This window comes from Physeter macrocephalus, chromosome 20, assembly GCF_002837175.3.
Source record: "Physeter macrocephalus isolate SW-GA chromosome 20, ASM283717v5, whole genome shotgun sequence".
Classification (NCBI taxonomy): Eukaryota; Metazoa; Chordata; class Mammalia; order Artiodactyla; family Physeteridae; genus Physeter; species Physeter macrocephalus.
Genome location: NC_041233.1, coordinates 28,863,415 through 28,884,965, shown reverse-complemented (window position 1 = coordinate 28,884,965; position 21,551 = coordinate 28,863,415). Strand labels below are relative to the sequence as shown.

The following is a 21,551-nucleotide window of genomic DNA, read 5'->3' as shown; positions in this document are numbered from 1 at the left end:
GGAATGTAAATTGATACAGCCCCTATGGAGAACAGTATGGAGGTTCCTTAAAAAACTAGAAATAGAATTTCCATATGACCCAGCAATCCCACTACCGGGCATATACCCAGAGAAAGCCATAATTCAAAAAGACACGTGCACCCCAGCGTTCATTGCAGCACTGTTTACAATGGCCAGGTCATGGAAGCAACCTAAATGCCCATTGACAGATGAATGGATAAAGAAGATGTGGTACATGTATACAATGGAATATTAGCCATAAAAAGGAACGAAATTGGGTCATTTGTGGAGATGTGGATGGATCTAGAGACTGTCATACAGAGTGAAGTAAGTCAGAAAGAGAAAAACAAATATCGTCTATTAACGCATATATGTGGAACCTAGAAAAAATGCTACAGATGAACCGGTTCATCACAGTGTTTGGCAGAAATTGAGACGCAGATGTAGAGAACAAATGTATGGACACCAAGGGGGGAGAGTGGCAGCAGGTGGGGTTGGGGGTGTGATGAATTGGGCGATTGGGATCGACATGTATACACTGCTGTGTATAAAATGGATGACTAATAAGACCCTGCTGTATAAAAAAATAAAATAAAATTCAAAAATTCAAAAAAAATATGCATTTTGTAACACAATAAAAGAATCAAACAATACAGACATTTAAAAAACAAAAGAATTCTTCGTGTAGTCTCGCTCCACGGAAATAACTTACCATAGCTCTGTTACTTTGAAAAGTTTGAGATTTATATCTGTACACATAGAACCCTTTATATCTTGTTAACGTATTTGAGAAAATGGAATTGCACTGTTCCTTTTGTTGCTAACATTGTATTTTTGCTGAATATGTCACATGCGTCTTTCTATTTCAGTACAGATTCTCCTTCCTTGTTGTTAACTGCTGCAGGGTATTGAGTTACATAGGAGCATCATCATTGATTTAACCAGTCTCCTATTGACTGACCCTTGGACTAGTTTCAGTATTTTCCCATTATAAACTATGTTCTATTGAAAAATTTGTTTCTGCGCCTTATTTTGTCTCTCTGATATTTGTTGAAGCCTTATGTGGAGTACACAGTCCAGGCTCCGTGCAGGCCGCTAAGCTGGATATACTTGGAGACACCTGGCGTGTTGTCCACGAGCCCTCTGGTTAGGGGGCTTGGTTGTGTGGGGGAAGTCTGGTGGTGGGCGTGGGTAGGCCTGGCCCAGCGGTGGTAACAGGAAGGTTCCTGGAAGGGGAGGTGAGTGCAGGCCAGGGCAGCAGGAGTCCGGCTGGGGCAGAAAGCCCCGCAGCCCAGCAGGGATGTCCGCAGCCTACCTGCTGCACCATCTCAGAGAAGCAACTCACACTCTCCACCTTCCTCTCCTCCGCCCTTTAACCTTCCAGCCCTGGAGGGGGCGGGGCGGGGGCAGTGCTCTGGGATCATTGCTTGAAGGATGAAGTGAGGCACCAAGGAGAAAATACTGGACCCGCATTTTCTTCTGGGGGTGGTGGAAATGTTCTGCAGTTAGACAGTGGCAGTTGCTGCGCAGCTTTGTGGATTCACGACCTTGTGAATATGCCAAAAGCCATTGAATTGTGCACTTTAAAGGGTGAATTATTTGGTATGTGATTTATATCTCAAAATAAAAGACTCCAGTTACCACTTTGTCATAAAAAACCAAAAACCTGCCCTCTTGAGGCATGATGTTTTATTGCCTCCCATTCTCTGACTTCCCTCAGGACCCAAACAGCTTGTACGCGCATCCAGGCCAAGATGATCACCTCCTGTCCCCCGCTTCCTGTCCCCCTACAAGTGACCTGGGAAGGCTTTCTGCCTGATGCTTCCATCTCACTCCTCTTCTCCTTTTCCTATAGCGCTGACCCTTGCGGGGGTAGTTGATTACAGTGGTCAGTGACTTTCCCTGGTTCTCTTCAGCTGGACCAGTGCCCCTTAGCAAGTGGCCTAGGGGCCACCTCAGGGCCCCCCCAGGAGAGAAGGGCCCAGTGCCTCGGGTGGGGGTGAGGGGTGTGTCTGAGCTGCCAGGCCACCTGCTCTCCCCAGCCAGTGCCTTAGCATTTTCACTAGGTCTGGGACGGGTGCTGGGCTGTGAAAAGCTCAGGTCTTGGGTAGGCCAACAGCCGAGAAAGCAGGGCACATGGGGGTGGCCACAGGTCTCCTCCCTGCAGGCCCTGGGGCCAAAGGTTGACCTCACTGGACAAGGCCGGTTTTGTTGCCTGGTTCCTCCCACGCCTTGTTAACTTGAAGAGGCCCTTGCGGGGGTAAATGGTGCTGTTTGACTTGCATGTTTGCTTGAGGGATTTGTGGGCTCCCAGCCTTCTACATGATTTATCTCGGAGGAAATGAGGCAGCTGTGTGGGAGGGCACTGTGGGCCTGGGGCCTGGGACCTCTCCCTCTCGAGAGCAGCAGACAGGTGGTTTTTCTCATGTGTTTGCATGTGTGCGAGCGTGCGTGCGTGTGTGTGTGTGTGTGTGTGTGTGTGTGTGTGTGGCCGGGGGGGAGTGCGGTATGGCAGTTCCATCTCCAGGGGACAGCAGTCAGAATGCACCATCTGGATGCCCAAGTGTTCCGGGGCGGAGATGGCCAAGCCTTGGTGGGGGAGCAACGTAGCGGGTAGTTTTGCATCTCCTTTCTTTACAATAATGCATATTCTTTGGTTAAAAAACAAAAAACTTCAACAACAGTGAAGTTACCCACCCCCACCTCAGCCCTGGTGTCACTCCCTGGAGGTGACTGACCTCTCTGCACCACTTGGGATAGTTCCTTGTGGACATTTGGTATGTCATCCTTAACACACAAAGTTTTGTTTTTTATTTTCTGCCACCTGCCTTTTTTTTTTAAACTGTGCAGTATATCATGGGTCTCCTTGTATTTTCTGTAAATTTGGAGCCTACAAGATATTTCATAGTTTAGTTGTCAGTAACTTATTAACCCCATTCTTTGTGTGTTGGGAATCTTGGTAGTCTGCACTTTTTCCCATTACAAATTATTTTTTGATGGGCACCCTTACATATGTCCTTATGTTCCTTTGTGCATGTTTTTCTGAAGTTTGATTCTTAAAAGGTACAATTGCCAGGCTCAAAGCAGTGCTTTTCTTTTTAAAAAAAAAATAGGTTCTGCCAATTTATTTGGGAAACTTAAGGCTCCAGGCAAGTTCCCTCTCCTCCTTCTGGCCCTGTCACCTGTCTTTAAATATACGTTTTTCTCTGGTGATTCATGAAAGTTAACTTCTTTTCTCAGATAACCCAAGAAAGGGGTTTCTTAGTCTTCAAGGAGCTTGGCTCTCAGAGAAGCCCAGAGTGTTTCTGACCAGTGTGGAGCAGGATATAAGGACGGCTCTGTTCTTGGCCTCCCTGAGGGGAGCAGTTCAGGCTGTGGCTGTCTTGGTGTGTGGATGGGACCAGACCCTGGGTTTGTGCCTCCCCTGGGTCACTTTCACCCCCTCCTCACAGGCCGGAGGAGAGTCATCTCTAAATACTGCTGCCTGCATGAGCTGAGAAGTTTATCACCTTTTTCATTTTAGAATCCTGAGCCAGATTTAAATATTCTGTCTCTCAGACTACTGTTAGCCTTAGCTGGGAAGCTAAACATTTGGCTGTCAGCGTGTGTGTGCCTAACTGTCTACCAAGAACATAATCTTATAACAGTAAAAAGGAAAAATTCTAGACTGATAGGATAGTTTTTCAAATCCTCCGGAGTTAACTGTGACTGTGGTTTTCCCAAATTTCTTCAGAGGCTTTTGATTACATGAGCACAGGCATGATTCTCTGCCCTGCTTGTAGAGAAAAGTTGAGAAGTGTTAGGGCCCCCATGAGCCTCTGAATGTCCGGGTGCTGTCGTGTGGGAAAGAGCCTGTTCTTGAGACTCCAGGGCTAGGATGAGAGGTTAGGAGTTGAGGAAAATGGATAGCTCGTAATAAGCAAGGCCTTCTCTTGCGGAGCTTTCACCTGTGGAATGGGCAGCTGAGACAGCACAGGGTATCAGTCTGATCTCCCCAGGGTCGTCTCTTCTGGTCCCGGATCCTACTGCGTTAGCAGGGCTGGGTGGGGCATCAGAAAGGATCCCAACCTTTCTGTTTTTGTTTCTGGGTTTGTTCTGGGATTTTTCTCTGATTGACCCCGTCTCACTGGAAAATTGTGACCCATCCTGGCAGCAGATTCACTCTGCCCTCAGTGGCCTCTGGATTGTCATACAGACCCCATCCAAGCACCTCCCCGTTGGGGCATTTGGGGGCTACTTCCCAGTGAAGAGAGGCCAAACCGCAGTGTTGACTCCAGATTCTGTTGTGTACCAGTGCGGGTGGGCTCTGCTGGGCCAGTGCCCAGAACAGGCTTTTTCTTTGCATTGTTTCAAGGCAGTCTTTAAAATTAGGTTTTATTTTATTAATATGTGGGGTGATATTTAATTTATATTTTATTTATTAAATTTTTTTAAAAAATTGAAGTATAACTGACATGTAACCTTGTATTAGTTTCAGGTGTACTATATTACGATTTGATATTTGTATACATTGTGAAATGATCACCACAGTAAGTCCAGTTAATGGAGTCTTAACCCCTGGACCACCAGGGAAGTCCCCGAGCTAGTTTGTTTCTTGAATGAAGCTTGGAAGGCTGGACAACTGTGGAAGCACATTTGGCTGTCTACTCAGGCCTGCCACCTTGTGGGAAACTCTGGGAATGGCAGCAGTGCTTTTGTTCTGTAGTAAACCACACGGGGCTCTTTTGGAGCCTTGGGCTTCTTACCTGGCTAGGAGATGTTTAGAGAATAAAACATTTGGAGTGATTTTTAATTGGAATGTTTGAGGTACTGCCCACAAGACAGGGCAGTCTGGTCTAGAAGCTGGTTCTTTTCCAGATGTGACCCTGAAGGCAGGAGAGCTCTCCCCTGGCGCTGTGTGTCCTGGTCATGTGTGGGCACGTCCTTGTGGGATGCCCTTCTCACCTCTCAGTGGTGGGCACTGTGTCAGCTGATGTCCTTGCTGTCCTCCAACCCTCATTGTCTGCACCTGGACAAATTCAGGGGTCCTCAGTTTGTCCTGCACTTGGGGACCCAGTTCTCCTTTGTCTAGTAATTTATGGAAGAGAATAATGTTATATCTCTATCTTGCAACATATACAAAAATATATTCCAGTAGTTTAAATAAATAAAGATTTAAATGTGAAAAGTAAAACTAACACTTTTTAGAAAAACTAATGAGAGAGAGTATCCTCATGATCTCAAGGTAGGAAGGAAAGAATTTCTTAAGTAAAACAACCAAACCACAAACCATAAAGGAAATGACTGATAGATTTTACCACATTAAAACGTGAAATTTTAGTAACAAAGGGCACTCAAGAAAATTTAAAAGCCACATATTGGGAAAAGATATTTGTAATGAATATAACTGGAAAAGGATCAGTACCTGGAACTTAAAAATAAGTCCTGCAGAAAGAAAGGAAGGGAGAGGAAGGGGGAGGGGGGGAGGGGGGGAGGGAGGGGCAGGTGGGGAAGGAAGGAGGAAAGGAAAATAAAGGATATGAACAGGCAATTCATAGAAGAGAAAGTGTGTATAGTCAATAAACATAAGGAGAGTTGCTCTGTCTTTCTAGTAATCAGGAAAGGAAGTTTTTAAAAAAAGATCTTATTTTTTGTCCATGAGATTGGCAGTACTTAAAAAAGAAATCTGATTGTTTCACGATAGCCAAGAGGTGGAAACATCCCAAGTATCCTTTGACAAATGAATGGATAAGCAAAATGCAGTACATATATACCATGGAATATTTTTCATCTTTAAAAAGGAAGGAAATTCTGTCACATACTGCAGCCTGGATGAACCTTGAGGACATTATGCTAAATGAAGTCAGTCAGCCACAGAAAGATAAGTACTGTAGGATTCCATTTATATGATTCTATTTCTAAATACTGTATATACCTCTAGAGTAGTTGGATTCATAGAAAACAAAGTAGGAGGCTGGCTGCCAGGGGCTGGGGGAGGGGGAACAGCTAATTGTTTAGTGGGGACAGAGTTTCAGTTTTGCAAGGTGAAAAAGTTCTAGAGGTTGGTTGCACAACAATGTGAATATACATAACGCTACAGAAATGTACACTTCAAAGGTTAAAGAAGGCTAAGACAGTTTTGTGTTATGTGTATTTTATCACAAGTAAAAACTAAAAGAAAAACCTGACCATATGAAACCTTGGTGAGGATGTTTTGACGACAGTAACTTTCAGAACTCCTGCCCACAGGTGGTGAGACATAAATTGGGGTAGCCGCCCTGGAGAGCAATTTGCTGTCGTCCAATCAGCGGGGAAAAGTCCGTATTCTGATCCTTCTTAGCTCTACTTCAAGGTGTCCACCCTAGAGGAGAATCTCACCCGTGTGGGAGAGGAGACGTGTACCTGGTTCACAAGAGTATCATTTATAACAGCAAAAAAATGGAGACGATGTAAACATCCATCCACCAGAATGAGAATGTGTGATGCAGGCATAGCGAACAGACCTGTGGTTGCTAAGGGGGAGGGGGGTGTGGGAGGGGTGGACTGGGAGTTTGGGACTAGCAGATGCAAACTATTATATATATAAAATGGATAAACAACAAGGTCCTACTGTATAGCACAGGGAACTATGTTCAATATCCTGTGATAAACCATAAAGGAAAACAATATAAAAAAGAATATATATGTATAGCTGAATCACTTTGTTGTACAGCAGAAATTCCAGAATGTTGTAAATCAACTATACTTCAATTTAAAAAGATCTATCCACAATACAAAATAGATAATCAACAAGGGTCTACTGTATAGCACAGGGAACTATACTCAATATCTTATAATAACCTATAATGGGAATTTGCTGTACACCTGAAACTAACACAACATTGTAAATCAAATATATTTCAATAACATTTTTTTTTAAATCTAAAAAAAAAAATGTGTGATGTACTCCTACAGTGAAACACTACCTGCACCACTGACTGACTAAACCTCAAAAGCAGCATTGACTAGAAGGAAGCACATGTAACACCATTAGGAATTTTCATGAGTACAGAAGTATTATGAGTAAAATATTGTGCATGATGATGGTTGACAGCAAATTTAGGAGAGCACTGCTGGAGGGGAAGAGAGGGCTACTAGATTAGAGAAGGGTGTATTGGGGGCTTTGGCTAAGCACCTGTACTATTGTATATCTTTGGAAAGCAATTTGAGACATGCGACAAGGTAGAGTCGGCCCTCTATGTCCATGAGTTGCACATCTGAGGATTCAACCAACCAGGGATTGGGGAAAAAAAAAATTCCAGAGAGTTTGAAAGAGCAAACCTTGAATTTGCCTTGCTGACAGCTATTTACCTAGCGTTATTGTTGTGTTGGGTATTATGAGTAATCTAGAGATGACTTAAAGTATAGGGAGGATGTGCGTAGTTCGTATGTAAATACTACACCATGTTATATGAGGGCTGTGAGCATTCATGGATTTTGGTATCCGTGGGGAGTCCTTTAACCAGTCCTTAAGATGAGAGCTAAGTGGTGGGTACTTAAAATTCTGTTACCTTATTTGCTGTGCTTTGCTGTATGTTTGGAAGATACCGCATTGTGTCTTTAAGAAGAGTTTAAATGATCGAGTGAGGCTAAGTCAGTGGTTATCTGACTATTTCCCAGCATGCAGTCCTGATCTGCAACAGTGGCGCATTTTTAAAAAATGGTGAAGATTTTAACGGCCCGAGGAACCTGTGTACCACTTTTTAAAGTGAGTTTTGTAGTTTGGTGTCCTCGTAAGATTTCCTTTGAGGGAAAGAGTTTTGCTTTAAAAAAAAAAAAAAGAAAAAGAAAAAGAAAAGGAAAAAGACTAAAAGCCCTGAATGAGCTGATTTCTGAGATTCCCTTTTTCCCCATTAATCTATAGTCCTAGGAGCTAATGTCTCAGAGGAATGAACTCACTTTCCTTGTCTCTAAAAGATTTTGACATTTGAATTAGCGCTTTCCTGTTAATCGTATTTATTGAGGGCTCACCGTCCCTCCACAGGGAATATTCAGTAGGTCCAGGTTCTGGTTCTCTGGGCTGCAAAGATCTTCTGATAACTCAGGGTCCATGTTGGATGAGCCAGGTGATTCCTGGACTGTTGGACCTGGAACGGTTAAGCAAGCCTTTCTGGCTCAGTTGTGTCATGCGGCGGGTGGGGGGGCCTCAGGAGATGTGAGCCCTCAGCCCAAGGGCTCAGATCCCCTGAGGTGCTTAGCAGAAGTCAGCAGGCCCTGAACGCCTCTTAACACATCTTGTATTTTGTTTTTTGGGGATTTTTTTTTTTTTTTTTTTTGCGCGGTACGCGGGCCTCTCACTGCTGTGGCCTCTCCCGTTGCGGAGCACAGGCTCCGGACGCGCAGGCTCAGCGGCCATGGCTCACGGGCCCAGCCGCTCCGCGGCATGTGGGATCTTCCCGGACCGGGGCACGAACCCGCGTCCCCTGCATCGGCAGGCAGACTCTCAACTGCTGCGCCACCAGGGAAGCCCCACATCTTGTATTTTGTTCTGTAGAGCAGCACCCTGAGTGAGCGTTAGTACCCCTGTAATTCAGAGTAGAAAGCTCTCTTGCTTAAACCCTCCCATGGTTCGCATCTCACTCAGGATACAGTCTTTGCTGTGAGCCTTGAAACTGTGCCCACTTCTCTGTCCTTTTTTTTTTTTTTTTTTAATCTGCACTCTTAACCTTACACTTTTAAAAATATATATATTTATTTATTAATTTGGTTGTGCCAGGTCTTAGTTGTGGCAGGTGGGCTCCTTAGTTGCGGCCGTGGGCTCCTTAGTTGTGGCATGCGTGTGAGATCTAATTCTCTGACCAGCGATCGAACCCGGGCCCCCTGCATTGGTGGTTAAGCATGGAGCCTTAACCACTGCTTTCTGGCCATTTTTTTGAATCCACTTCTCCTTGTTCACTGGGTTCCAGTCACTCCTCCCTTCCCTCCTGTTTGTGGCTAGAACATGGCTGGTGATTCCTGCCTCAAGGCCTTTGCACTTGCTCACTCCTCTGCCTGATGTGCTCTTGGCTGCTGGTCTTCATTTGCGCCCAAGCTCAGAAGTCACCTTCTTAGAAAGGCCTCCTCAGGCTATGGACTCTCTCACAAGCTACTCTGCTGCCCAGAAGTCTCTCTCCAGCTCATTATCCGGTTTTATTTTTTATTTCCTTGACAGCCCTTATTATGCTCTCAAGTTATTTTATTTGGTCTATTTCCCTATCTACCGATCTCTGTCTCTGTGTGTTTGTATCATCCCATCAGGATAAGAGGTCCGCAGGCCACAGTCATTGTGTCTGTCCAGCATCACCAGCATTTAGAACAGGGCTAGAATGTATTAGGTACTTGTGTCGGGGATCCTCAGCATCACCCTCAGGTTTGGTGATTTGCTAGAAGGACTCACAGGACTTAGCATATAATCCTACTCACAGCTAACATTTATTTCAGCAAAAGGACACAAAGCAAAATCAGCAAAGGGAAGAGGTGCATGGTGTGAAGTCCAGAGGAAATCAGGTGCTAGGTTCCAAGAGTCCTCTTGCTGTGGAATCTCACAGTACAGACTTAGCTCCCCCAGTACCAAGTCATGACAACACCTGTGAATTGTAGCCAGGGAAGCCCATGAGATACTCTCTGTCCGGGGTTTTTACTGGGAGCTGGCCACGTAGGAACCCCCTGCTTAGCATGCTCTGAAATTCCAGACTCCCAGAAGAAAGCAGGTGCTGAGCCTAAAACACACTGTTCATCTAGTCCAGGCGTGGGGAGCCCTTCCTATCACTCGGGAAAGTTTTATATCAGTGCAGGGACCTGCTCACCGTTCACGTTCCCAGACGCCAGCTGAGGGTCAACTTGCAAGCAGGCCTTTCTAAGGATGGAAGTCTCAGGCCTGCTATGGTGACTCTTTCCTGTACACTACTTGAGAAATGTTTGTGAACGAATGAATCAACTCACTGTGACTGCAGGGCCTGTGGAATCAGACCTCAAGACTCCTGAAGGCCAGAGGGTGTGACCTCCCCTCCCTTGTCAACAGTCCTTCCCCCCAGAGAGACGGAGGCGAGTTTGTCCTTCCTCCTGCCCTCAGACCTTTGGTAATCGTGACTCTCTGGTCCCCAGGTGTTGAAGCACAACGGGTCATCAGAAATTCTCAACAAGCTGTACGACACGGCCATGGACAAGCTGGAGGTGGTTAAGAAGGACTATGATGCCCTGCGGAAGAGGTACAGTGAGAAAGTCGCCATCCACAACTCGGACCTGAGCCGCCTGGAGCAGCTAGAGGAGGAGAACCAGCGCCTTCTGAAGCAGACGGAGATGCTGACCCAGCAGAGGGACACGGCCATCCAGCTGCAGCACCAGTGTGCCCTCTCCCTGAGGAGGTAGGAACCTAGGCCGGCAAGGAAGGGAGCGAGCTGGCCTGTCTCTTGCACTCAGAGAATGGCCAGAGGGCCAAAGCATCCTCTCTGCCAGGGGCCACTCTCCTTTGTGGGCTTGTGGTTATCTGCAAGGCTCTCCGCCACTTTCTGGGGGTTAAAAAAAAAAAAAAGCATAAGCAATTGAACTTTTTCAATCAAAAATAGCTTATGTCCGGGAAACATTTTCCTGACACTGTCTTGGCAGTTGTGCTCCTTTCTTCCATCTGAACGACTCGGGCACGTTCTGACCGTCCTGTTTCTGAGGTCACCCCACAAGCCTCTCCCCTCTGTGTCAGTCACCCACCTGGCAGATAGGAAAGTTAATTGTCCTAGGCATTGTTCTTCTAAAGTTGCACTTTCTATTAAGGTAGATAATCTGTAGGGATGTGACCCCTGCCCTCCAACAGTGTTTCTTAAGGTACATTCCTGCAGAATACCTGTTCTCTGGGGTGCTTATCAGGTTTATATGAACAGGGTTCTCTGGCTTTAAAAGGGTTTGGGAATTGCCGGGTTGCACACAAACAGGTGTCTGCTCCTCCACAGGACTTCTCAGAACCTTTACTCCGATACTGTGCGCTAGAATCTCCCGAGAGGGGACAGAATGCAGTGTTTTTCCCAAACATCAGTCATCAGAGAGCACGCTTTTTTAAAATGGAGCTCTGTGCAGGATTGGTTTCTAAGGAACCCACCCTCAGAAATGCTGCTCTAGAGCTGCAGGTTGTAATTTGCAGGGCCGCCTGCATGGAAGGTGCTTCCTGGCCTGGAAGGACCGAGCGGTGCTCTCACGCTAACCTGGAGACTTTGGGCCAGTCACCTGTGTCTCGGGGCCTTATCCCCTGTATCTGTAAAATGAGGTGCTCAGACTCAATGATTGTTCAGGCCACTTTTGTCTTTCATAGGCTGTGATTCTAGCATTGTTTTGTTCTTATTTTTAAAGATAACGTAGCTTGACTGTGGAAGAAATAACACTGTTATTTCCAGTAGAGCAGAGGGCACGAAGTTCTCAGTCCATCTTCCAGTAATTGTAAAAGGCTGAGAAAAATTCCCGGTCCAGGGGCACTGGTCCTTCATGGCTTTTCTCTCTTGGGGGTGTGGAGAATGACCACGTTTGAAACTTCATGCTCGATTGTCCGGTGCAGCAGAGCTGTCTGGGCAGGTCCCCACGCCCTCGTCCTGGCTGCCTCCCTCTGCCAGGTTTGAGGCCATCCACCACGAGCTGAACAAGGCCACGGCCCAGAACAAGGACCTGCAGTGGGAGATGGAGCTGCTGCAGTCGGAGCTGACGGAGTTGAGGACCACACAGGCGAAAACCGCCAAGGAGTCAGAGAAGTACAAGGAGGAGCGGGATGCGGTGTACAGCGAGTACAAGCTCATCATGAGCGAGCGCGACCAGGTCATCTCCGAGCTGGACAAGCTGCAGACCGAGGTGGAGCTGGCCGAGTCCAAGCTCAAGAGCAGCACGTCTGAGAAGAAGGCGGCCAGCGAGGAGATGGAGGCGCTGCGACAGGTAGGAGGGTGGCGAGGGAAAAAGGGCTGTGATGCACGGGTGTCCAGAGTAGCAGGGAGCAGCCTTCAACCTGCTTCTGCCTGGGTTATTGGATGCCTCCTGGGTACCTGCTGAGCTCACTCACACTCGGTGCCCAGCTCTATTCGGGCTGCAGGGGACACAGGTGAGGTTCAGCTGTGGTCCTGGGTGTCCGGAGCTGACAGCGTAGGAAGAAGATTGGATGACACGCACAGACACTCGCCCACGCCTGTCGTGATGTGACGGTAGATCAGTCTCTTGCTGGAAGTCAGCTCAAGGGCTTGCTCACTAAGAAGCAAGATCCCAGGGCCACGTTCCCAAAGCCATAGGTACCTTTGGCCTTGTGAGTCCAGAAGGGCACACTCAGTGTTCCTTCACCCCAACATCTGAGGAGTCTGCTCTTTAGAGGGGTGGTCTGGGCTCCTTCTGGGAAGCTGTTCTACTAGGTCGAGCCCAATACTCTTCTCAAGCCTTGCTCCCTGGGCAGGGCCTGCCTCCAGGGTCAGGGGAGTGGTGCTCGGCAGCGTTGGAATTGAGGCACTGAGTTTGACTCCCGAGTGATCAGTGGGGATTCTCTGCATCTTTCCTAACTGACCAGCCAGGCCTCACCACTGACACTGCTTACCCCCAAGACCAGGTGTGCCCTGCTGGGGCTTGGACAGGCCTGTGGACTCCCCCTCTTTGAGACTGCCTTCCCATTCGGTTAGTTTGTGTGTGGCTCTGTTTAGAGCTGCTGAACTTGATCAGGGCAGACTTTCTTCCCATTGGAATAGTTCTCTGTTCGTACCTCTCCATTCTACTTTGTGCAGGTCAGTTACAATGAAGGCTCTAAAACTGGCCTGTGAGAAGTGAAAAGCAGGGTGTTAAAGGTCGGGCAGCTTAGTAAGGGACGGTGTGTGTGTGTGGATTGTTGAAGCTAGCGCCCTCTGGACCGAGCATGAGGCAGGGCTGATGCCCGAGGGGCGGCCAGGGCCTCGTGGGGCCTCTCTGCGGACTGTGATGCTGCCTGATGCCCAGGCGGTGCTGGGGACCGTGTTTGGAGAGTGGACCTCCTCAGCCATGTGACCTCTTACCTCTCCTAGCTCTCTGGGCCTCAGTCTCCGTACCTACAAACTGGAAATGATGACAGCATCTGCTTCACAGTGTGGTCATGATGATCAGGTGGTTTTAACACTGAAAAAACACTTAGGATAACATCTGCCTAAAGTAGGAATGATTTGAGTCTTTATTATTAGGATTATTTTTATGCCCATCTGAACCTTACTACCCTGTTAGGATTAGGGTGCATCCTATAAAATTGTTTTCATAGGCAAAAATGGGCCAGATAGCGACAGTTTCGTACAAAGGGAGTGAGACTTCTCCAGACCATCAAGGTGAAAGCCATTGTGAAAAGGAATATTTTCTTTGATGAAATTTTTAAAAGACTGGAATGAAGAAATTCTTAATGAGCAAATATAATGCATTAGGACTTGGTAATTGCCCTGGAGAAAATGTCACCTCACCTTCACATTCTGGTTTGAGAGCTTAATTGTTGGGGAAAATGTTGATACCAAATAAGGAAAACAAAATGATGAAGAATAAAACATTAAAAATGCCTGAGTCAGTCAGTAAGCTAAAAAGTTGAGGACAGTGTGTTAAACCCGTAGAAGGTGAGCCTGTGATAGGCCAGCAACCCCCTGGAGGGGGCTGAGATGATGGATGCCCCCCAGGGAGCAAGGGGGGCAAAGAGCAATCGTGCTCTTTGTAGGAATGTGGAAGCACAGAGGAGGAGGAAGACCCCCGACTGCCCCGTGGTGCTAGATCTGGTGGCCTGTGTCACCCCCCTCCCATTGCTCATGTGTGCCTCCAACCTGGAGCCCGGTTCCCGGGCCTTGGCAGGGGGGCCCTGGCAGCGTGTGAAGTCTGCCTGTCAGCTGAGGCAGGAGTCTTCTCTGGGCACCCATCCCAGTCAGCAGGCAGGAGAGGACAGCCCCAGCGCCCCACCCCTGCAGCTTCCAGAACTGAAACCCTCGGCTACTTCTCGAGTTTGTCTGGCTTCTGGGACACGACCACTCCCCGCCTGGCCAGAGTAGGCCAGGTCTGTGACCTGGGCCATCCTGGCTCTGAGGTGCGGGCAGGAGGGTCTAACTCCCCGTGGCCTGCGAGACCCCTGGGGATTGAGCCTCTGCCCCTCTCCAGCAGCCGCTTCTTGGCGGCGGCGGGGGGTGGGGTTCGGCTGAGGTGGGCCTTCAGCCAGCCGAGCTTCCTGGTCTCAGAACTGTCCTTGTTCCGCTCAGCCGGGGCGGTGGTTCTTTCTCCCTCTGACACCTGATGGCTTCCTACACTCTCCTCCCTTCTCTCTGTACCTCGCTCTTTATTTACCCTCTTTTCTCTGCCACTGCCCTCCGTCTCTCTACTGTCTTCTCCAGAGTGGGTTGTGCAAAGAGAGGGCAGTCGGGGGGCGCCTGTCAGGGTCTTTGCCTCACTCTGGACACCAGGTCAGCTCTGACCCCTCTCTCCCCTGCTTCCCACCTTTCCGAGTGGGCACATCTAGGGGCTTCCTTCACAAGGCCCGGTGTCCAGACTCTGACCGTGGGCAGGCCAAGCCCACTGAAGGTTCCCCGGCTTCAGGAGGACGTGGTTACCGTCTGGGGCAGCTGGTCCCTGCCACAGGGAAGCTGTGGGGTGCTGCTACGTGTCACAGAGGTCCTTCCAGATACTAGGTCGCTTCCCAAGACAGGCCCTCTGACAGAGCCGCTGTCCCCTAGAAAGCCCAGCTTGGTCACTTGGACTGGCAGTGCTTTCTTCTGCCCCCGAATGCACTTGCATCTCCTATGTCCAGTCCTGCTTGGGGAACTGAATTTGCTAGAAAGTGGGGGAGCACTGTACGAGGGAGGGTGTACTGTGAGAGGTGGAGGATGAGCACAGGCGCGTTCTTGTGTTGCGTGTATTTTGCTTCTTCAGAAAGCCTTTGAGCTGGACCAGGAGTTACTCTTGCAATAGATGCTCACTTTGTCATTTGTCACATTCTTCATTTTTCTGAGGATTATAGAGGCACAGAGGGAGCTTTCTGTATGAGTGCTTCAAAGAGTTTGACTTGAAATTTTAGTGGAGCGTGTAACGCTTTAGGGGAGGGGTCCAGATGCAAATCCTTTAGATCTCAGCTTTTTAAAGGAACTGAAACACATAGGACTTCACCAGCAAACGTAGTGGTGTATTTTCAGATTTAGAAATAACTCCATATGCTAGAGTATGAAAACTGTATTGTAGACAGAGCGGGTCGGGGGGGAGCATGATGACCGGTGCTGCACCCTTCGCTGCAGTGGGGCCTCATGTCACGTTTGTCACGAGAGCTCTTTGGGGAGATGTAGTGGGCTCTCGGCAAAACATATGCCACGTAAGTGGCAGGGCAGGGTCTGGCAGGAGCCCTCCTCCAGGGAGCATTCCACCTGGGCCCCTGAGACCGGGCCGTAGAGGGGCTGGGCTTCCGGTCCTGGCTCTGTGTGGCACTGTGAGGGTTTGGGTGGACCCTCGTATAGCATCGCTATGGGTCTGAGCGTGGCTGTGGAGCCATGTAGTAATGGGGCCGGGGGGCGGTGTCGGAACGGGCTCTGGCTGAGATCCCAGTGTTTCCCTCCGTCCAGCTCCCGAGAGTCCAGCCCCAGCTCCTATGCCAGTCGGAGGGCACTTCTGGGCCAGAGGCCTGGTAACCTTCCCCTCTGCTTGCCCCTCACCCCCATCAGATCAAAGACACGGTGACAATGGACGCGGGGAGAGCCAATAAGGAGGCTGAAATCCTTCGAAAGCAGTGCAAGGCTCTGTGCCAGGAGCTGAAGGAAGCCCTCCAGGAGGCGGATGTGGCCAAGTGCCGGCGGGACTGGGCCTTCCAGGAGCGGGACAAGATCGTGGCGGAGCGGGACAGCATCCGGTATGGGGCACCCCGGGGCCGCATGGGCTCGGGTCTCCCCATGGTGCGCTGGGTCTGTGGGAGGGTCGGAGTCATAACCACTTACTTCCAGGTGAGGTGGGTGTGACCTGGGTCGTCCCTCCTCCCCCTAGGCGGTGCCCCAGCCTCGCCTCATAGTGAGAATTTTAGAATTTTCCATCACATCTCGACTTCCCATTTCCCTTCACCCTAGAGTTCCGAGCACATGCTGTGTCCACAGCATGGACCCCCGTGACGTGGTATAAGGCCAGGCTTTTTTCTTAGGGGGTTTCTGTTGCAACTAACATTTCAAAAATGCATTCTTTCAGCCAGTATTCATTGGGCGCCTACTGTGTGCCAGGATCTTAGGTCCCTTGAGCAAGGAGACCCCGGGAGAGAAACAGCCTTTGAGGCTCCTGGGCACGTGTGATGCCCGTGAGGGGCCGGCAGCGCGGGGGCTAAGGCAGCTTCGTGGGACAGGGTGGTCGGGGGGAGGGCGGTGCATGAACAGGGAATGCGTGGGGGCATGCAGGGAGCTGGGGGACGGGTAGGGAGGTCTCCCCAGAAAGCATGGCGTTCCTGCTAGAACTAAAGCTCGAGTGGCATTTTTCCAGGTGGAGAAGGGGGGATGGGTGTTGCAGCCTGAGGGACCTTCTTGAACAAAGGTGTATGGTGAACTCAGGGCAGAGCTGGGACTGGTTGTGGCACGAGTGGGGTGCGCACCTGGTGAGTCACAGGAGAAGCGGCTGACAGGGCTCCTGAGGGCAGGTGGTGAGGGCCTGTGAAGGGAAGCCCAGGAGTGTAGACTTAGCCCTTGGCCTGGAATAAAGCCAGGAGAGGCCCTGGTGGTGGTGGTGGTGGTGGTGGTGGTGATGATGATGATGATGATGATGATGATGATGATGGCGATGAGTGAGGACTTGGTCATTGAGAGTTTCTGCAAGATCCCGTGTGGCCATTTGGAGAGACTGATGTCCACCTGGGCTGGTCAGGAGATGCAGGTTCAGGATTGGAGGAGACTTGGGGCCATGGAGAAGTGGGGACCAGCCCTCAGGGTCCATCGAGTGGCAGGATGCCGTTCTGGAGGTGGCACAGAGCACAGCACAGACTCTCCTGCTGCCTGGTCACCTGTCCCCACCACCTCTCTGAGTGACTGAGCTGATCCTGGGAGCCCAGAGGCCACACAGCAGAGAGCTGTTAAGCCTGCACTTTCCACCTGCACAGAGCTCCGGGCTGCAGAGATGCATAAGACATGATTTCTGTCCAAGTAGGGGGCTCAGTCTAGTTGTGGGGTGGAGGGCATCTCTAGAGAAGCCTGCACGTGGGTAGTTGTGCAGTGTCTGTCGGTGCTGGAGCACAGGGGCTTGCCAGGTGGGCTGCGCCTGGGAGCGTGGTCGTTAACCCCAGGCACACTGAGGCTGAACCTGTGGGACGAACACTGGACGTTCAGAACCGGATGCTCGGTGCCTGGTAACCGTGGGGGTGTCTCCTCTGCCGGGTCCTCAGTGTCCCCTCTGTCCCTGTATGGGATTGGCCTGGGTGGCCTTGCCTCCAGACTCTCAAGCACTCCATTTATGCATCTGGGAGTGAGGCAAGCACCTGGGGTGTTGGGGAGCATGGGCTGCAGGCCTCACTGCAAGCCGTGAGTCCTCCGTCCCCTGTCCCCTGCCCCTCACAGTGACCTTGCCCTCTGCCCCCCTCTGCCAGGACGCTCTGTGACAACCTGAGGCGGGAGCGGGACCGGGCGGTGAGCGAACTGGCTGAGGCCCTGCGCAGCCTGGATGACACTCGCAAACAGAAGAACGATGTCAGCCGGGAGCTGAAGGAGCTCAAGTATGCCGGGGTGGGCGCCTGCTGGGGTGCGCTGGCGCCCGGGAGCGCGGTGTCCGCTTCCATCAGGTCAAGGCAGCCCCATGAGCAGGCCTGGCAGTCTGTCCCTTCACTCTGCCTTACTCGGTCAGTCCGTAAAACGTGTCCGAGTGTTGCCTCTCTGTTGAGAGTTAATTAGAAATCCTTAGACCAGCACAGAGCGTGGCAGCGGTCCTTTGGTGAGCGAGTCGGGGTGGGCAGGCACTGTGTGCTAAGGCTCATCGGAAGGAAGGTCCCTGCCCCGGGCGGTCCCCTGGGGGACAGGCAGGCATGTGTCGTCCATTCATTCCCTCCCTCCCTCCCTCCCTCCCTCATTCATTCGGCAACTCAACAAGGATTTGCCGGGTGCCTGCTGCGTGGGGGCCAGGCCCGGGGGAGGCACAAGCCACCGGGTCCCTGCCCTGTGGGGCTCGCAATACACAGAGACAGACCAAAGGCAGGGCCATCCGAGAGACCAGCACGCAGTCGAACAGAATGATGACAGATTCTGATGCAGCGTTCTTGAAGGCGGTTGTGACTACCGCTCAGCGTCTGTTCTGCCTGTGCTGTTTGGGGTGTCAGACAGCGTCCCCTCAGTTACAGCGCTGCTCCCAGGGGTGTTACTTCAGACTTGGTGGCCCCTAGCAGTGTACTGAAAATACAGAGATCCAAGTTGAAGAAGAGAAATCGGCAGATGCCTATCGTCAGTGCAGTCCAGAGCCAGACCGGGTAGTTGAGAAGCAGTGGCTGTCCGCCTGCTCGTGAGGCTTCCTGAACCGATAGGGTGGTTGGAAGCTGGTGAGCGTGCAAGCCTCACACACTTGAGGGACGCCTTCCAGAAGAGGGTGACAGCTTCCCCTGCTTCCCCGTTCAATAGAACCTCCTAGCGTAAGGCAAACAGCTTCATGTACTCAGTGAAAACCCAGAAGCCCTGGGGCTTGAGCACTCTAAGAAAATCCCGGGGGTTAAGCGGCAAAGGGACAGAATCTCTCCAGGGACCCAGTTAGGGTCTAGCAGGTGGTGGAATCAAATTAAGGCAAAGCCTGGAGCCTCGGGGACTTGAGCACGGGAGGAGGTTTTGCACGTTAATTGAGCTGGAGTTGCCTGGAACTTCTAAGAAATGTCAAGTTCCGTTTGTTTGTTCATTCAGCACGTTTGTATTTGCACCTTCTCTGAGCTAAGTTCTCTAACCAGAGGGATGCAGGTGAGGGAGTCCTTGCCGCTGCCCGGGAAGCCCCCCCCCCCCCCGCCCCGTCTGCAGAAGCAACAGATGTATGTGCCTAGTGGGTGAGAGGTGAGCTGCGTGCAGTGAGCATGAAGTGCAGAGCTGCTTCTCTGTCGGGGAAGAAAGCTTGGAGAAGACTACCCGTGGGCTGAGTGGCCTCCTAGAGCCGGCCACACATTCTTGAGCACGGTTCAGGCAAAGGTGTGGACGTGGGAGCGTGTCCAGTCGAGCAGGAAACGACAGTAGTTAGGGGTGTGCCAGGAACCCCCCCTGGGCAGTGCTGAGGAATTGGAGAGGTCGTCTGGGCCCAGGTTCTAGGAAGAAGGATGTTACTGGGGGATGTTAACAAGGTTTCTGAGTCTTTTTTCATCCTCTTCACTGGGTCTTTCTGAGAACTAAAGCTTTTTATTTTAATCGAATCTGATTTGCCGATTTTTATTTTTTTACTTTTAATGGATTGTGTTATGTCTGAGAACCCTTAATCCAGTCCTAGATCTCAAAGATTTTTCTCCTGTACTTGCCTTCTAGAAGTTTTATAGTTTTATGTTTTATATTTAAATCTGTGATAGGTCTTGCGTTAATTTTTATATAAGGTATGGGGTTTAGGTTGAGAGTCTGTTGCCAGGATGTTCGCTTGCTCCAACATCATTCGTTGAAGACCGTCCTTCCTCTACTGAACTACTTCTGCACCTTTTGTACTTTGTGGGTCCATCTCTGGGTCCTCTGTTCTGTTCTGTTGATCCATGTGTCTGTCTTCGTGGCAGTTCCACACCGTCCTGATTTCTGTAGCCATATAATAATAAGTCTTGAAATGAAGTAGAGTGATTCCTCCCATTTTATTCATTTTCAAAATGGGTTTAGCTGTTCTAATTCCTTTGCCTTTCTGTGTATATTTCAGAATAGTCTTGTCTCTATCTACAGAAAGTCTTGCTGGCATTTCTGTAAGAATCGCCTTAAACCCCTAGATAAATTAGGGGCAATTTTCTGAGACCTAAAAAAACAAAACAAAACAACTATGAAAACTCACTGATACCCAAGAAGCCTTGGGTTTATGAGGCAGCTGGTGTGAAGTGTGAGGGGGAAGGGAACGGTCCACCTCATTTCCGAGTGGACTTTGGTGGGATGCTTTGCCTCCCAGAGGGCCGTTGCCATGGCTCTCTCTTTGTTCACAGGGAACAGATGGAATCCCAGTTGGAAAAGGAGGCCCGGTTCCGGCAGCTGATGGCCCACAGCTCCCACGACTCGGCCATTGACACAGACTCCATGGAGTGGGAAACAGAAGTCGTGGAGTTTGAAAGGGAGACGGTAAACCGCCCTTGTGTCTTCTCTCCCCAGCTCTCCTCAGTGTGATGGCTTTGGATGGGGGAGGGAGAGGATGGCCCTCTTGCAGGGCCCCCCAGTTTCATGGCTGCTAGTTGGGAGGTCAGCTTTTTCTCCCAGGGTGTGTATGCATCCTTTCCCTGCACTTGTCCAAGCCCGATGCAGTAGCAGCTTGGTCTCCTGTGTTACCCGGCGGATGCTGGCAGTGCATGGGAAGCAGAGGCGAGAGCAGAGCGCCAGGGCGCTGTGTGTGTGTGTGTGTGTGTGTGTGTGTGTGTGTGTGTCTGTGTTTCCGGTGGTGGAAAGGGGATCACAGCCGATCAGAGGTTTTATCCTGGGGACCAGGTGTCCCGTCGGGGTGAAGGGACAGCACCCGCATCGGAGTGAGTGTCTTGGGAGGGTGTAAGAGCCAAATGTTTCTCATCACTGCTGTAAAGTGAGCTGTTGCTGCTTTTCTTTTGCCAGGAGGATATTGACTTGAAGGCACTTGGTTTCGATATGGCAGAGGGTGTGAATGAGCCTTGTTTGCCGGGGGACTGTGGCATATTTGTCACTAAAGTGGACAAAGGAAGCATTGCTGATGGCCGCTTACGGTGAGTGTAGAGGGCTCCAGGCTCTGGAGGGAAGGTGGCAGTTTCCCTCTGACCTAATGCAGAGGAAGGACCTGGAGAGCCAGGTGGCATTTAAATGAACGCATCCCAGGATCTGGGGGCCTCACAGAGGCTGTTGAGGCTTTCAGGCTTACCTGCTAACATTGTTCTTAAAGAATGCTCGGACTCCAAATTGCCCCTGAATCTGAGCTTTATCCCATCACCAGGTGCTGCCTTTTGCTTCTCTGTGTAGTAAGGGGCTCAGGTGAAGTGTGTGAGAGTCTGGAATGTGCATTGCCTGCCCATCCCATGAAATAGTGATGATAATAATTAGCACCTACATAGTGCTTGGTATTTGCTAAGTTTAAGTACTTTATATAATTCATTAATCTTTACAATCCCATGAGGTAGGTGCTTCTATTGCCCCCATTTTACAAATGAGGACACTGAGGCCAGAGGGACTACATCATACCGCTAGTAAGTGGTAGAGCTAGGGTTTGAAACCAGGCTCCAACCCTTGCCAGCTTAACCACTCTACCTTCCTAGAAGAGGAAACCTTTCTCTTTTTTTCCTTTTTTTTTTTTTTAATAAATTTATTTATTTATTTGTTTTTATTTTTGGCTGTGCTGGGTCTTCATTGCTGCGTGCAGGCTTTCTCTAGTTGCCGTGAGCGGGGGCTACTCTTTGTTGCGGAGCACGGGCTCTAGGCACGCGGGCTTCAGTAGTTGTGGCACGTGGGCTC

General features: G+C 50.0%; 1 protein-coding gene across 1 annotated transcript in view; it reads left to right on the top strand.

Annotated features, from left to right (window-relative positions):
• The window catches only part of DLG5 (discs large MAGUK scaffold protein 5), a 114,564-nt gene that overhangs the window by 76,616 nt on the left and 16,397 nt on the right, over positions 1–21,551 (top strand). Inside the window, exons 6-11 of the mRNA XM_055081220.1 lie at positions 10,102–10,361; positions 11,592–11,904; positions 15,645–15,829; positions 17,534–17,659; positions 20,072–20,204; positions 20,685–20,812. Coding sequence (XP_054937195.1) covers positions 10,102–10,361; positions 11,592–11,904; positions 15,645–15,829; positions 17,534–17,659; positions 20,072–20,204; positions 20,685–20,812 — 1,145 coding nt within the window. The remainder of the gene's footprint in view (positions 1–10,101; positions 10,362–11,591; positions 11,905–15,644; positions 15,830–17,533; positions 17,660–20,071; positions 20,205–20,684; positions 20,813–21,551) is intronic.